The sequence below is a fragment of the Erythrolamprus reginae genome, chromosome 3, assembly GCF_031021105.1.
Source record: "Erythrolamprus reginae isolate rEryReg1 chromosome 3, rEryReg1.hap1, whole genome shotgun sequence".
Taxonomy (NCBI): Eukaryota; Metazoa; Chordata; class Lepidosauria; order Squamata; family Dipsadidae; genus Erythrolamprus; species Erythrolamprus reginae.
In genome coordinates this window covers 169,072,070-169,088,927 of record NC_091952.1, presented here as the reverse complement: position 1 = coordinate 169,088,927, position 16,858 = coordinate 169,072,070, and the positions used below count along the sequence as shown (strand labels likewise).

General features: G+C 37.2%; 1 protein-coding gene across 2 annotated transcripts in view; it reads left to right on the top strand.

The window, feature by feature from the left end:
* PIGN (phosphatidylinositol glycan anchor biosynthesis class N) overlaps positions 1-16,858 on the top strand; it is a 70,705-nt gene that overhangs the window by 22,068 nt on the left and 31,779 nt on the right. For both annotated transcript variants that reach the window (XM_070747131.1, XM_070747132.1), the window contains exons 13-20: positions 1,520-1,598; positions 2,471-2,650; positions 4,064-4,203; positions 5,252-5,351; positions 5,562-5,654; positions 6,932-7,023; positions 9,081-9,195; positions 11,769-11,877. In XM_070747131.1, the coding sequence (XP_070603232.1) occupies positions 1,520-1,598; positions 2,471-2,650; positions 4,064-4,203; positions 5,252-5,351; positions 5,562-5,654; positions 6,932-7,023; positions 9,081-9,195; positions 11,769-11,877 (908 nt within the window). The remainder of the gene's footprint in view (positions 1-1,519; positions 1,599-2,470; positions 2,651-4,063; positions 4,204-5,251; positions 5,352-5,561; positions 5,655-6,931; positions 7,024-9,080; positions 9,196-11,768; positions 11,878-16,858) is intronic.

The following is a 16,858-nucleotide window of genomic DNA, read 5'->3' as shown; positions in this document are numbered from 1 at the left end:
CGGAGTATAAGACACCCTTCCCCAAAAGAGGCTGAAAATTTGGGTACATCTTACACTCCGAATGTAGCTTTTTTTTAAAGCTTTTTTTGAGGCTCTGGTGAGTGAAGCAATCTTCCATGCTTTGCCTGCTTTTTATTATTGCTGCTCACTCTGATGATCAGCTGTGTTTTAGAAGCTATTTTTCAGCCCTAATGAGGCACTAATGAGTAATAATAATAATAATAATAATAATAATAATAATAATAACAACCACCACCACCACCACCACAACAACAAACGTTTATTTATAGTGCCCTTTTAACAAAGGGTATAACAGCATGTTAGCAATAGCACTTTTAAACAAAGCCAGCATATTGCCTTCACAATCCGGGTCCTCATTTTACCCACCTCGGAAGGATGGAAGGCTGAGTCAACTTTGAGCCGGTGATGAGATTTGAACCCCTGACCTATAATCTACAGTCTGCTTTAGTGGCCTGCAGTACTGCACTCTACCTGCTGCGCCACACCGGCTCACTTCAATTAGCTATTTCTCCAAAAGGCCATTTGAAACTTTTGTACTTAGGATTCTGGCTTTCATCACTCTACCCACTGCGCCACCTGGGCTCATTAGCTCATGAAGCTTTTTTTCAGCCCTAATGAGGCGCTAGTGAGTGAAGCGATCTTCCTGGCTTTGCCTGCTTTTCTCATTGCTGCTCCTTTCAGCAATCAGCTGTGCTATAGAAGCTGTTTTTCAGACCTAACAAGTTGCTAGCAGGTGAAGCAATCTTCTGCGCTTTGCCTGCTTTTCTCATTGCTTTTCTCTATTTAGAAGCTATTATTTATCCCAAACCAGGGGATAGAAAGCACATGTGCATTCAAAATCAGCAAACTAATGCTCTGAAGCTGACCAGCCTAAGGACACTAGCCAGATGAATACCTGGTAGGCAGAATCCCCCCTCTATTTTCCTTCCCCAAAACTAAGGTGCGTCTTATACTCTGGTTTGTTTTATATTCCGAAAAATACGGTAATTGTCCACACATTGTAACTTATATTTTGAAACCAATCAGCTTCTGTTCACTAGAGTTGTTAATTCAGTTTTAAAATCTTTATATGACCATTGCATATAATAAGTTCAGTGAGCTTAAATATCTAGTTAGCATTAGTCACAGATTAATCATATTATTAATATATGCAATTAATAATAAGACATTCAGCTCTATAAAATAATATGCTGTATAACGTTCTGTTTTATATAGTTTGCTTTGTAAAACTTGATTCTTTGAACAGACCCTTTGGGCTCTTTAATTACTCTAGAAACTTTGGTTTGGGCTGTATTAAATCTCTCTGCTAAAAGTACTTCAGAGATATTTTAATTTTTTATTAAAAGTAATTATTGATAAATACGTATTTACTAACTGATTTATCAATAAAAATACTGTAAATTTATTGCTTTTAAAAGAAGCTTTAAAGTCGTGCGTTTTATTCCATCTTTCCCAAAACTAATAAAACTGATATATTAAAATATTCTGTCCTGAACAGGTCTCTCTCTGAATCAGAGCAAATTGATATTCTGAGAAAAACAAGGATATCTATTCAACAGGAGAAATATGAGGAAGCTGTAAGTAACTCCAATGAGTCTATTTCATTTGGTTTTATGTGTGATCATTTTAAAATACAGTGTTCCCTCGATTTTTGCGGGGGATGCGTTCCGAGACCACCCATGAAAGTCGAATTTCCATGCTACAAGAATGGTGGAATGTCTTAAGCATAAAATGTATCAGGAAAGACTTAATGAACTCAATCTGTATAGTCTGGAGGACAGAAGGAAAAGGAGGGACATGATCGAAACATTTAAATATGTTAAAGGGTTAAATAAGGTCCAGGAGGGAAGTGTTTTTAATAGGAAAGTGAACACAAGAACAAGGGGACACAATCTGAAGTTAGTTGGGGGAAAGATCAAAAGCAACATGAGAAAATATTATTTTACTGAAAGAGTAGTAGATCCTTGGAACAAACTTCCATCAGACGTGGTAGATAAATCCACAGTAACTGAATTTAAACATGCCTGGGATAAACATATATCCATCCTAAGATAAAATACAGAAAATAGTATAAGGGCAGACTAGATGGATCATGAGGTCTTTTTCTGCCGTCAGTCTTCTATGTTTCTATGTTTCTGTTTCTTAAAACCCCATACTTTGAATTGGTCATACTGAGTCTTCTTTAACATTTATAAGAATTCCCCTTGACAACTTGTTACAGGTGGTCTTCATTTAGTGACCACAACTGGGACTGACAATTTAGTTATTAATTGAAACAGTTTTCATTTAAATCTTGCAGTATGTAAAAACAAATCAAGGATAGTGCAGGTGATAAAACAGTATTAAAGATCCAGCAAAATTATGCTCATGGAGAAGAATTCTCATATACCAGTCTGCTGGAGCTAAAACCTCATTAAAATGTTTGTTTGCTGTTTGTTTTCTTTTTCAGATATCCCTTTGTAGAAAGCTGATTAATCTTGCTTTAGATGGGCTCTCATATTACCATACGTATGACAGATTTTTCCTTGGCATGAGTATCACCATGGGTTTTGTAGGCTGGACACTTTATGCAGTTCTGATGATAATAAAATCAGATACCAGCATGACCAGGGATATATCAAAAAATAAGGTATGTTTTTGTGGTGCCATGCATGATAGCTTACTGCATAAGTGAATCTATTTTGTTTACAAAAATTAGCACTGAAATTTTTGCCCTATGCTTTCATTATAGAAAAACCTGTAAAATGCATAGCTAGAGGTATAACAAGCAGGAAGTGGGAGATTGTAATCCCGCTTTATAGAACGCTGGTGAGACCACATTTGGAATACTGTGTTCAGTTCTGGAGACCTCACCTACAAAATGATATTGACAAAATTGAACAGGTCCAAAGACGGGCTACAAAAATGGTGGAAGGTCTTAAGCATAAAACTTATCAGGAAAGACTTAATGAACTCAATCTGTATAGTCTGGATAGAAGGGAAAGGAGGGACATGATCGAAACATTTAAATATGTCAAAAGATTAAATAAGGTTCATTAGGGAAGTGTTTTTAATAGGAAAGTGAACACAAGAACAATGGGACACAATCTGAGGTTAGTTGGGGGAAAGATCAGAAGCAACATGAGAAAATATTATTTTACTGAAAGAGTAGTAGATGCTTGGAACAAACTTCCAGCAGACGTGGTTGGTAAATCCATAGTAACTGAATTTAAACATGCCTGGGATAAACATATATCCATCCTAACATAAAATACAGGAAATAGTATCAGGGCAGACTAGATGGACCATGAGGTCTTTTTCTGCCGTCAATCTTCTATGTTTCTATGTTTTTTTAAAATGGAAATTTTGGAAATGCAAATCTGCTGTGAAAGAAGTTTCTTTGTGGTTTCCTTAAAATATATTGAGAATTGGATTACATTTTGTAACCTGTTGAATAGCTCAGAAGTGCGAAATCCTCCAGAGATTGCTGAATTACAGTTTACAACACTCTTATTATACTGTCTATAGTTCAACCATAGTTCAACACCTCCCCATGGCTATAGGGTCACCATCATTGCTTTGGGTACAAAACAATATTTATAAAAATCCATCCAATAAGAAATTCATTAATTCACATAATTAATCATAAAGCTGATAAAAATTATATATGCTTTGTATATGAGTGTTCACATGTAAACACGTATTTGATTGTCCCTTTACTTGAGTAATTTATGGATAGATTTCTGTTTGCATTAGTGAAAGAGCTTTACTCTTATTACTGTATGGTGGAAGCAAACAGAATTTGCTATGGAAAAGAGGAACCTCTGCTTCTCTGACCTGGCAGGGGAAATAATCTTGGTAGGTCTTCTGATTTGCATCCAAGTGCAGACAGATAAATGGTAATTGGGACCTGCTGCCCCCAAATGGTGTTCCTAGCGTGGACTACACTGAGATGCTTTTTATATTTGCTGTATGTTGCAAAACCTGGTAAATATTTGGAGATGTTTAAATTGATATTTATAGTACCACAATAATCAAGTAACATTAACATTTGTATTTTCAGGTGCCTGACAAGTTTTTCCAATATGTGTTTGCAGCTATTGGAGTTTTGATAGCCTTTTTTCTCTTCATTCAAAGCTTGCCATGGACCTACTACATATATTGCCTATTACCAGTCCCTGTGTGGTATGCAGTTTTAAAAGAGTAAGATTTTAAAAATAAATGAATAAGCCTGTCTGTCTGTCTCTGTCTCTCTCTCTGTCTCTCTCTGTCTCTCTCTGTCTCTCTGTCTCTCTCTCTCTCTCTGTGTAAAGGGAAGAATGTATCCATGTTCCTGAATTTGAGATGATTTGGGTTTTCTCATTTCATTTTTGTGGTGTTCTAAAACCCTTCACATTCAATATGTGCTGCTTTCAAAATGCAAGGTTAGTATGTGAAGTGATGGATGTTAGGGTTTCTCTGTGAGGTTTAAAAAAATGCAAATTATTGTAGATTCACAAGGACTTTTACTAGCAAGAAAATGAAAGAAAGGGATGTTGGCATCTGAAGCTGCAGGAAGGTAGATTGGTCGATCAATAACATCTAATCTTGAATCTCGCTGTCTTACAAAAGTTAGGGATGCTGACTTTATTTCAGAAAGTACAGCAAACTAAGAGTAATTGCATCTTCTGTAGGTTAGCAAAAGAATTGTGCTGTCTTAGCTACTGGAGGGTCTTTTCCTGGCTCATTTTAGCAAATAGTTCCTCTTATGCATTCTGTGACAAGCAGACTTACTAAGTTGTGTTTCAATTTTATGAAATATAGTTTTGCAAATACTGGTGGAATAGACCTACAGTTCCCAAATAGGACATTGTTCTGCCATGGAATTCACAGGATATTTTGCTATTTAAGAACCCGAACTAGTAACTAGTAACTAGTAAGTTCATAGTGGTGTCCTCAGATGCACGCAGTTTGAGAGCCACTAGAGTCGCTGTCAAAAAAATATTGAGACACTAGGGGGCACCATAAACCAGAAAGTTGGCAATCTCTGGTATGGTTAAGGCGGATATCGCTGACAGATAGTTTGAATTTAACTACCTTGGAGAAATTTGTTCATGTTCATTTTTATTTCAATCTTCCCAATCTATCGACCATTAGTCGCTATAATATACCATCCCTTTCAATTGGGAAACATTACTTCGCTTTTATTTCTTCATTTATATGTAGCTTTTGGTCTTATTGGAAATTTATTTAGCACAATGTTTTTCTCTAGATACCCTGTTATCCATGTATTGATCAGATTTCTCTTGACTGTTCAGCGGACTCAATTAACTGGATTCTTAGTAATATATACCGTGGGGATTGAAATATTAGTAAGTAATTCAGCTAATGGCCTTTTAATATTATTTGTATATAATTTTAAAATATTTGGATGATTAAAATAAAAACACGTGATGAAATAACAAAAAGATCAAATAAAAATATTTTTTGAGAAATTAAAAATCATGAAATTTTGTATCTGAGGAGAATATCAATTCTTTATTATATCTAGTTTTTTCCCCTCCTCCATTGGTATGACTTAGGTTTTCTCCTTCTTCTATCGCTCCACTCTCACCTTTGGCCTGATTGTGTTTTCTATGTGGCCTGTGGTCATTCAACTGTGGATCCAAGCAAAGGTATTTTCTGTAAAGATAGATTTGGTAGAATGGTTACAGTCACTGCCCCACATCCATTTAAAGTTCATGAGTTCGTTATTTAAATGAAAAAAAAAATCTGGAAAAGTAAAGAATTTTTAGTATTGCTCGTTGGAGTTACATTCTTTGGAAGCTATGTATATTATTTTGTATATTAAAGCCTAATTTTAAATGAGAGTGGTTTTTTGTGAAACAATTTATGCTTAAAGGAATCCAAATGTTAAAGATACGTTTAAGGATTGTGGACACAGCCACAGTCCTTGACTTAGCAACAGTGTTTGTTTGTTTGTTTATTGATTGATTGGTTGATTGGTTGTTTGGTTGATTGGTTGATTCATTCATTCATTCATTCATTCATTCATTCATTCATTCATTCATTCGACTTCTATGTCACCCAATCCCAAAGGACTTAGGGCGGCTTTCAACAACAGTATGAATACAATAAAAGATATAAAACAGTAAAAGAAGTCAAACATTATCTAAAACATTAACAAACTAAATTATCTAAAACATTAACAAACTAAAACCCCTTTAAAAAAGTTATTATAAGAAATGGCGGTCACACTCATATATAGTTCCTTTAGTGACTATTCAAAGTTACAACGGCACTGTAAAAAGTAACTTATAACCATTTTTCACTCAATCATTGAAGGATCCCCATGGTCATGTGATCAAAATTCAGATGCTTGGCAACTGATTCATATTTATAATGGTTGCAGTATCCCAGGTCATGTGATCCCCATTTGCAACCTTCTGACAAAGTAAATGGGGAAACCAGATTAAGAACTTAGAGCAGGGCTGTCAAACTTATGCCCTTGGCCTGGATGCGTTACGCACTGGCCATCCCCAGTTAAGCGAAGGGGGTATATATCATGATGACGGTGTGACAACGTCCCTGGCTTAGAGAGATTCTGAAATAATTCTATGCTAGGTCAGTAGGGAAGGGCTTAGTCTATTTTTATAAATGATTACATCCCTTTTTTGCATATCACACAGGTGTTAATAGCAGTTATTTCCACCTCTTGACCACCTTTTGACCAAGGATAAGAACTTGCTCTTGTTATTTGGCCCACACTTTATACTATCTTAGAGTGATTCTTTCCAGCAAAATTGAATACACACACACATCAAAAATTACATTTGAATTCATACAATTTTAGCTAGAAATTTATATAACTTTATTTGAAATGCTTCCTACATATGTTAATATTTAAACATTATAGTTCTGTGTTGTATAACTTACTTGCTTTTTGCCATAGGCAACAGTGCTAAGTTGGATTCTCTCGTGTTTGCTCCTGGCAATCTTCCCCTTGATGCCCGTGATAGGAAGAGAATCGAATATCTCTTTAGTGTAAGTATGAATTAGCTTTCTTCATGTTACCACTTTCATGTAATCATGTTCTAATTTCATCTAATTCTTGTCTCTAGAAGGGAAATATGTTATCGGAATGCAAGTAATTTATTCTTGAAACCCAAAATTAAAGTCACATAGTTATGGTAGTGGGGAAAGAGGTAATTATTGAATGTAAGTTTTCAAAGTTCTCAGGTGAGAACTTCATTATCAGAAAGCTTCACATTCTCTTCTTCAAAGAAGGATGTTCTGAAATAGTAGTAGTAGTATTCTTTTTGGAACAAAAATGTTGCCGATTCTTATTCAAATGGAAGATTATAATTTTCTGGTGATTTCTACTCTATGTAGGCTATAAAAATTATAGTGTAGATCAGGGGTGTCAAACTCGCGACGTCACGTAACATATCACTTTCCCCCCCTTTGCTAAAAAGGGGGTGGGCGTTGCCAGCATATGACACATCTGGCTCACAGGGCACAAATTTGACATGCCTGGTGTAGACCTTTTCTCTTATTTTCGAGCTTAGAAACATAGAAACATAGCTTCCTTTTTTATCAGTGAAAAACAATTTTTAAAAAATTGGAACAAGAATGGCTCTAGAAGTTTACACATAGATGTAAAGAAGTGATGAGTCTCCAGTCACAGGCTGGATCTACGTATCATGCTGACCCTGAAGACCAGTTTATTTGGTTCTCTTTCAGAAGGAGACTGTAATAGGATCAGACAGAAAGAGAAATGGAAAAGAAAGAACAAATATGAAGCAGCAAGGAAAACACCCCTGATGTCATTTTTAAATGAAAAGTGTGTAGTATCCTGTGAAATAGTTACAGGAAACTTAACAGTCAAATACCATGGGAGCCCTTTTAGGGATACAGTGTTCCCTCGATTTTTACGGGTTCGAACTTCGCGAATAGCCTATACTACGTTTTTTTAAAAAATATTAATTAAAAAATACTTCGTGGTTTTTTCCCTATACCACGTTTTTTTCCACCTGATGACATCATATGTCCATCGCCAAACTAATAATTTTTGCAAATAAATAACAAAAAAAATAATTATTGTTAATAAATAATTATGTTTATAAATATCAGGATCACTAAGTGTCTTATTCAATGGTGAGTACCAGTAATAATGGTGAGTAAATGGTTGTTAAGGGAATGGGAAATGGTAATTTAGGGGTTTAAAGTGATAAGGGATAGCTTGTGATACTGTCCATAGCCAAAAATGGTGTATTTACTTCTGCATCTCTACTTCGCGGAAATTTGACTTTCGCAGGTGGTCTCGGAACGCATCCCCCACGGAAATCGAGGGAACACTGTATTCCATTATCTGATCTTTTATCTCGTAGTTATAATGCCAAATTAGAAAATAGGAGATGAGAGTCCTACTTTGGCAAACCATGAAAGTCAGCTGGATAACCTTAAGCCAGTCACACTCAGACCAATTCACTTAATAGGGTTTTTGTGGGGGGGGAAATTAGGAGGTGGAAGGTTTGTTAGATAAGTTCACTTCCTGGAGTTATTTTTAAATATAATAATGCTGGAGTACAAATAAATACATATAATAATGGATCTTGGTGACAGATTCTTTTAATAAGCACCAAGACTCCATTCTGAAGTAAATCCAACTTTCTTAATCTTTTTTTGAGTCAGTGATTTAGAAAAGTGTGGGTCAGAGTTTTAAAAGGCACCAGCAGCAAGGGAACAGAATTAATCTTTTTACCAAAAATAATTAACTGATCATTTAAGGGCAGCTGCTGGCAATAAACCAAAATGCAAGTTTGAAAGCTTGGTGTATTTATCTTTTATTTATTTAGTAAACAAATTTACATGGCCACTCCACTCATATACACATGACTCCAGGTAATATTGAATTGTGATAGGAAAGAAGATCATCCTTAATAGATTTGTCAGTTTTGAACCTTCTTTTTGACTCCCTGGAGCTTAGATTAATCTCTTATTCATGTTGCATAGTTGTACTTTTGTGATTAATTTTTTTATGAAATGATTCCTACAAAAACATCTTTGAAAAGCACTCTCAAATAGTTTATCTTTTACAGAACAGCAGCTGGACTGCTAATTATATCGATAGCTTTGTCCTACCTCGTGACATTTTTTCGGAGGAGCAAAAATAAGTATTTGCATCATAAAGATCTCAAAATATATTTATTTCAGGTAAATAAGTTCTATAAATATGCATTTGTGAGAAGTATTAACGTTTCTTGCTTTGAAAAATCAGCTTTGTGTATTTTGGGGTCAACATCAATTTTAACCAACTGCTTTTCAGTTATTTTTAAAATGTACTTTAAAAAAAAAAATTGCTCACTCATTATATGCCAGCAACTCCAAACAACAAAATGATTCTACATAGACTTTTCTAGATATTTTAAAATCCTTTGTAGGTACTATTTTTTGGGACAAGCGGAGAATCCTTCACTATAATGTGATACTTTGATGCTAGAATTAGGGGTAAATACAAAATCTTAGAAACAGCCAGAAGATTTTCCAATCCTCATTTATTGGTCGCTTCATTAAGATGGAGACTTTCAGAACAGCCTGAATCAAGCTTCTATAGTTCATGTATTAGATAAAATCACTTTTGAAACAGGTTGGATTGTATGTTTAGGAAAATATACGGTGACCAATTAACAAACTCATTATTCAAGATACCAAGCAAAACATCAATAAAATCAGTAGGAAACTAGACCTTAAGTCGCATTATCTACTCATGCAGACTCCCTCATACATCTTTGCTGGGGTTGTGGTCTTCATTCACATTTACCTCTAAGATAGTTCTCCCAAAGGGAGCATCACTAACTAGGAAAGCCAGATGTATAAACAGATTTTCTCACAAGACAATCTATGACTTGAGGTCAGACAATCCTAGGAAAAGGGATTTGTTAACTTGGCAAGCAAGCAGGTTCTATCTAAGACAGTATAAGGGCAGACTAGATGGACCATGAGGTCTTTTTCTGCCGTCAGACTTCTATGTTTCTATGTTTCTAAGACGCTGTATAGGTTCCATTTGATGATGGACCAGTGAATAGAAGTGGACTTCCAGAAGAAAATTATCTGATGATGAGAAAAAAACTAGTAGTAATAGTAGAGCAGACTTAGTAAATAGTTTGACCGTGTTGGGGGAATTATTTGTTTAGCACTGATGGCGTTTGGGGAAAAAACTGTTCTTGTGTCTAGTTGTCTTGGTGTGCAATGCTCTGTAGTGACGTTTTGAGGGTAGGAGCTGAAACAGTTTATGCCCAAGATGTGAGGTTTCACTTTCCTATTATAATTGGCATAACTGGTGCCAATTTATTGTGCCTTTTATTTGGTTCACTCCTCCTTTACTTTTATGTGAGGAATCTGCTTTATAGCAATAAATTATTTTCAATCCTTTTTTCTTTGGACACTTTAATATATAGAGGGATTGATTTTGGATCATGCATACACTGTTTTTATTAGAGTTGAAATATGAACATTATATGCCATTTTATTAATATTTAAGTTTAAAGTCCAAATTATATCACATAGGTGGGAAAAATAAGCCTGGCAACTTATTATGTCTTCTGTGAACTGTCACATGATGACACATCAGGCAAAGTTCAATAAAGCGACATAAAACTTGATGCCAAATAGCACTTGTTTGATGACCTCCTCTAATTACGGCTCTAATCTGTAACTCTGAAATGGACTCTTATTGACAAATCTCCCTTCTAAATAAACTTCGTTGAAAGCCTCCCTCCTGAGTGCTTTTTTCCTCTTATTTATTCAGTCTGGAGGAAATCAGGCATGAAATACAGTTATGCAAGTATGAACCAACAGTTTGCTCTGGCAGTTCCTGAATGCATTTATGGTGATATCCAAAATACAATGGGGTTATACAATATCTTGATGAGTAATGTTATCAAATGAAATTTTAAGCAGTGGGTGGTTTTGAAGGTTTCCCTATCCCGCCCTCTTGTACACAATTTATTTTTATTTAAATTGCCAATTGAAGTCTATCATAGCTGCATAGCTAGAGGTATAACAAGCAGGAAGTGGGAGATTGTGATCCCGCTATATAGAGCGCTGGTGAGACCACATTTGGAATACTGTGTTCAGTTCTGGAGACCTCACCTACAAAAAGATATTGACAAAATTGAACGAGTCCAAAGACGGGCTACAAGAATGGTGGAAGTCTTAAGCATAAAAAACATATCAGGAAAGACTTAATGAACTCAATCTGTATAGTCTGGAGGACAGAAGGAAAAGGGGGGACATGATCGAAACATGTAAATATGTCAAAGGGTTAAATAAGGTTCAGGAGGGAAGTGTTTTTAATAGGAAAGTGAACACAAGAGCGAGGGGACACAATCTGAAGTTAGTTGGGGGAAAGATCAAAAGCAACATGAGAAAATATTATTTTACTGAAAGAGTAGTAGATCCTTGGAACAAACTTCCAGCAGACGTGGTTGGTAAATCCACAGTAACTGAATTTAAACATGCCTGGGATAAACATAGATCCATCCTAAGATAAAATACAAAAAATAGTATAAGGGCAGACTAGATGGATCATGAGGTCTTTTTCTGCCGTCAGTCTTCTATGTTTCTATCATAGTTCTTACAAAAGTGTTAAAACATTCCAATGGTTTTTTTTAGAGACTTGGTCTTTGGGGGAAATCCGAATAGATATTTTTTTTGTCTTGCTAGCATTCCTTAATGACCGTGAAACCATTCCGATGAGCTATTGATTGTTTAATATTTTTTATTAGTTGCTGAGTCTGGTGGCATCAACGTACATTGTGAACAGTACTCACAGCAGTCTTCAGAGCAAACAAGGATTGCCTATAATAAATCAGGTTATCAGCTGGATGACATTGGGTAAGCCTACTTCTCTTGACAGAGATTATTTTGGATAAAGATCTGTCAGGTACATATAAGAAATGCTGGTTTGCTGGTCTTTCTGCTATTGCTGCACACGCTCTGTCATTGGGAAACATGATCTGAAGGATCATATTCTGATAAAGATTCATAATTACATAAGTACAGGAATCCGTATGCATTCTCTAATAATATAAGCAGATTTAACACACCTCGATGAATATTTATTTTGAAGTAGATGAGAGATTGCATTAATTAGTGGTCTTGTTAAGTGTTGAGGGGAGTTCAAGATAAGCAGCGGTTAAGGGACTAAGTTTGCTACAGTTATTGATCCTGGAACTATATAGGAGTTGCAAGAAATTGAGAAAGCAGCTAACAAAAGCATATTGGGGTTGTTCAGTCCTCAGTTTAATTTTCTTATTGGAAAAAAAATAGTAATTTAAGAAAAAAAAGAGACTCTGCATGAAACTCCAAAGAACTGCTCTAAATATGGACAAATAATGTTAGTGTTGAATAATAAGTGTCCATCTCTTCTCAGCTATGAAGTTCACAGTCTCTCACCTACAGGTGAAACTTGTAAAATTGGAATATTGTGCAAAAGTTCATTTATTTCAGTAATGCAACTTAAAAGGTAAAATGTAATATATGAGACAGACTTATTACATACTAGGCAAGATAGTTCAAGCTGTGATTTGTCATAATTGTAATGATTATTGGGGTACAGTTCATGAAAACCCCAAATCCACCATCTCAGAAAATTAGAATATTATAGCACTTATTTCAGGGTTCAAAAAAATACAGTGGTACCTCAAGATACGAACCTCTCGTCTTACGAACAACTCGTGATACGAACCCGGGGTTCAGAAAAATTTTGCCTCTTACGAACTTTTTTCGAGTTACGAATCGGCGTTCGGAGACTGCTGGGAAGCCGCGCGGCTGTTTTAAAAGGTGACAGCCGGGCGGCGGGGCTTCCCAGAAGCCTCCCGAACGCCGGTTCGTAACTCGAACAAAGTTCGTAAGAAGAGGCAAAATTTTTCTGAACCCCGGGTTCGGTTCGGGAGGTTGCTGGGAAGCCCCCCAGCCTGGCTGTCACCTTTTAAAACAGCCGCGCCACTTCCCAGCTGTCTCCCGAAGCCGAACGCGGAAGTTCGGCTTTGGCGTTCGGCTTCAGGAGACAGCTGGGAAGCGGCGCGGCTGTTTTAAAAGGTCGCAGCCGGCCTGGGGGGCTTCCCAGCACCCCCCCGAACCCGGGTTCGTGGTTTGGGGGGTGCTGGGAAGCCCCCCAGGCCGGCTGCGACCTTTTAAAATAGCCGCGCCGCTTCCCAGCTGTCTCCTGAAGCCGAACGCCAAAGCCGAACTTCCGCGTTCGGCTTCGGGAGACAGCTGGGAAGCGGCGCGGCTGTTTTAAAAGGTTGCAGTCGGCCTGGGGGGCTTCCCAGCATCCCCCCGAACCCGGGGTTCGGGGGGGGGGGGTGCTGGGAAGCCCCCAAGGCCAGCTGTCACCTTTTAAAACAGCCGCACGGCTTCCCAGCAGTCGCCGAAAGCCGTTTTTTTGCGGGGGTTTTTTTGGTTGCACGGATTAATTGACTTTACATTGTTTCCTATGGGAAACAATGTTTCGTCTTATGAACCTTTCGTCTTACGAACCTCCTCCTTGCACCAATTAAGTTCGTATCATGAGGTATTACTGTATAAGATGGTTTTATTTTTGGAGAAACACATTCTATTAAGTGTTGCATATAGCTTTAGAGCAGTGGTTCCCAACCTTTTTTTGGCCATGCCCCACCTAAGCATCTCTAAAATCCTGATGCTCCCCCCATGACATATGTTCTGTCTGGGTGCCCCCAGACTTCAACACCAACTGGAAAAAGCAGCCAGACACGCTGGTAAAAGCAAAAGCACTTTATAGTTTGAAAAATAAACACAGAGAAAAACCTGTTCTTCCCAACAGGCAGGCTATGAGGCTTCACAGCAAAGTCCTGACGGCCAGACAATACAGCAGACTTCTTGCTGGCACACACACCACTGTAGAGAATAAGCCCCCACGCCTTTTTCCCCAAGGTTTCAGCCTTCAAGGCCACAAGTCAGAATCAGAGACGCCAAAGATCACAGCCAGGTCCCAGGACTCCCAAAGATAATACTCCACAAGACAGGAAGGGTGGGTCTGCCTTTTCAGCCTTTCTGGGGAGAACCACACCCAAACCCAGCTGTTACCTATTTAGGACTGGAAGTACCTGGCTAATTGTCCCCTTCGTTGTTCTGCTCTTTTCTGCCTGTGATCGATGATGGCTTGAGCATTTTCATCTAAGGACTCCAGGCTGCTTGCTGGGGAGAGCTCCACCCCGGGGGACTCTGGCTGTTCTCCCTCTCCCTCGGCCTGATATTCCTCCTCCCCTTCTGCCTGGGCCTCCTCCTCCTCCTCCTGTTCCTCATCCTCCCCCTCTGAGCAGGGAGCCGGCAGAGGTTCAGCCGTTCCCTGAGGAGCCTCAGACGGAATCACAACATGACATATAATTCTTATTATTCAAAAAGTAACTCCTACTCATGAGGAGCAAGCCTAAAAGACCACTAACTTGGTTTAAACAAGGTTCCAATTGCCCTAATTAAAAATCAAATTGCCCCCCTGTGGGGCGGGGGTCCCATGTTGGGAACCACTGCTTTAGAGTCAGGCAGATGCTGATAGCTTAGGAGCAACCATACATTCCTCTACAAAAGAGGATCACTAATAAACATAAAGCATTCATTCCTTAACATAAGGCCATGTCTTAGCAGTTCCCACCTGACCACCCTCTGTAGTTGAAAATTATGTGAATTTGAACTGGGGATTTTCCGAGTTTTGTAAGCCACCGCTTGCTGATACTTGTTCTTATATGTGATTGTAGTGCATGATGTTTTTGCTTTTGCCTGCTGCTGCCAGATAAAGGCAGGCAATCCCAATCTTCATAAAGACTCTGCAGGCCCGGCTTGTTTGTTTTGAAAATTCATTCTTGTCACTTCAAGCTGGCTGCTGTTCTCTCTGCCCTTCCCAATGTTTGCCTTTTGTCCATCAGCTCCCTGGGAGTCAGATCTGACATTTGGAGAGTGATCAGACCTAGAGGAGGCATGTTAAACATAAAAAGTTTCATAACAGCTATAAACCAGGAAGGGTGGGTGGGTGAGATTTGTTCTCACACTAATCCAAATATATTCTGGATCTCATCTAAAGTACAAGATCCTTGTTCCTTGGGATTGCAATTTCCTTTTCCTTTTCCTTGTTCTACCTGTAACTTCAGCTTTTTCTCATTTCAGCCCTACAATTCGTCAAAAATACATTTTAATGCATCCTTCTGTTTTCAGTTGCAGTGAAAAGCAAAACACCCCACACACTTAAATAGTATAAATTGTTCCTTGCTGTATCCTGATTACTTATTTGTACCCTGTGACAATCATTAAGTGTTGTACCTCATGATTATTGACAAATATATCTTTTTCTTTTATGTACACTGAGAACATATGCACCAAAAAGACAAATTCCTTGTGTGTTCAATCACACTTGGCCAATAAAGAATTCTAGTCTAGTCTAGTCTGTCTCCTTCCAGAATATTTTTCTGGTTAGAATACTTGCTGAAAAAAAGTAGTTAAAATCAGCATGTGAGCAGCAACAGAGTATGAGTTGTTGCTAATTGTTTTTAAGATTATGTTTTATGTTGTATACTTTAGATATCCTCGACTTACAACAGTTCATTTAGTGACTGTTGAAGTTTCAATGGCAGTATAAAAAGTAACTTATAACTGTTTTCACAGTTATAACTTTTGCAACATCCCCATGATCATGTGATCAAAATGAAGATGCTTGGCAATTGGTTCATATTTATGACCGTTGCTATGTCCCAAGGTCATGTGATTCCCTTTTGCGGCCTTCTGACAGAGTCAATGGGGAAGCCATATTCACTTAACAACCAAGTTACTAACTTATCAACTGCAGTGATTCACTTAGTAACTGAGATAAGAAAGGTTGTAAAATGGGACAAGGCTTTCTTAAGAAATGTTTTACTTACTAAGAGAAAGTTCGGGTTCAATTTTTGGTCGTAAGTGGAGGACTACCTGTATTGGTTGCAACACAGTCTGATTGTGCCCTAGCTATTAGCCGTGGTTTTTGAAGTCTGCCTTGAAAGAATGTTATCTGGCTTGGCTCTTCTTTCTTCAGAAATAGGAAGGCTGGCTGTGGTTTCTTATCTGATCTTCATTTTCAGTAGCTAGGTGTTTTTCTGACTAGTCCATACGAATTAAGGCAATTATATACATTCCGAGACTTATAATTAATTATAGAGTCTTGGCTTAAATGTGGTGTGGTTGTAGTGAAGAAGGGTTAGAATTAGGCAGCTCTCAGTTCTAATCTAACCCTAGCCATAGAAACTGACTGGATATATGGCCATCCCAGAGCTTGGGGTTGTGAAAGATGTTTGCTTTTTGCTTATTAATTGATTCTATATCTGAAAGGACTGATCATATTTAAAACTGTGTTTAAAATTTGTTTTCTATATCTGTGATGTGTTTATTCTTTGTATTTTCTGCCTTTTTTTGTTTGAATTCTGAATTCTGTCTTTATTTTTACATTTTAAAGGAAATGTTTTTTTTAAATTTTAAACTGTGTTTAAAATTTGTTTTCTATATCTGTGATGTGTTTATTATTTGTATTTTCTGCCTTTTTTTGTTTGAATTCTGAATTCTGTCTTTATTTTTACATTTTAAAGGAAATGTTTTTTTTTAATTTTAAACTGTGTTTAAAATTTGTTTTCTATATCTGTGATGTGTTTATTCTTTGTGTTTTCTGCCTTTTTTGGGTTTGAATTCTGAATTCTGTCTTTATTTTTACATTATAAAGGAATTTTTTTTATCTTAAACTGTGTTTAAAATTTGTTTTCTATATCTGTGATGTGTTTATTCTTTGTATTTTCTGCCTTTTTTTGGTTTGAATTCTGAATTCTGTCTTTATTTTTAC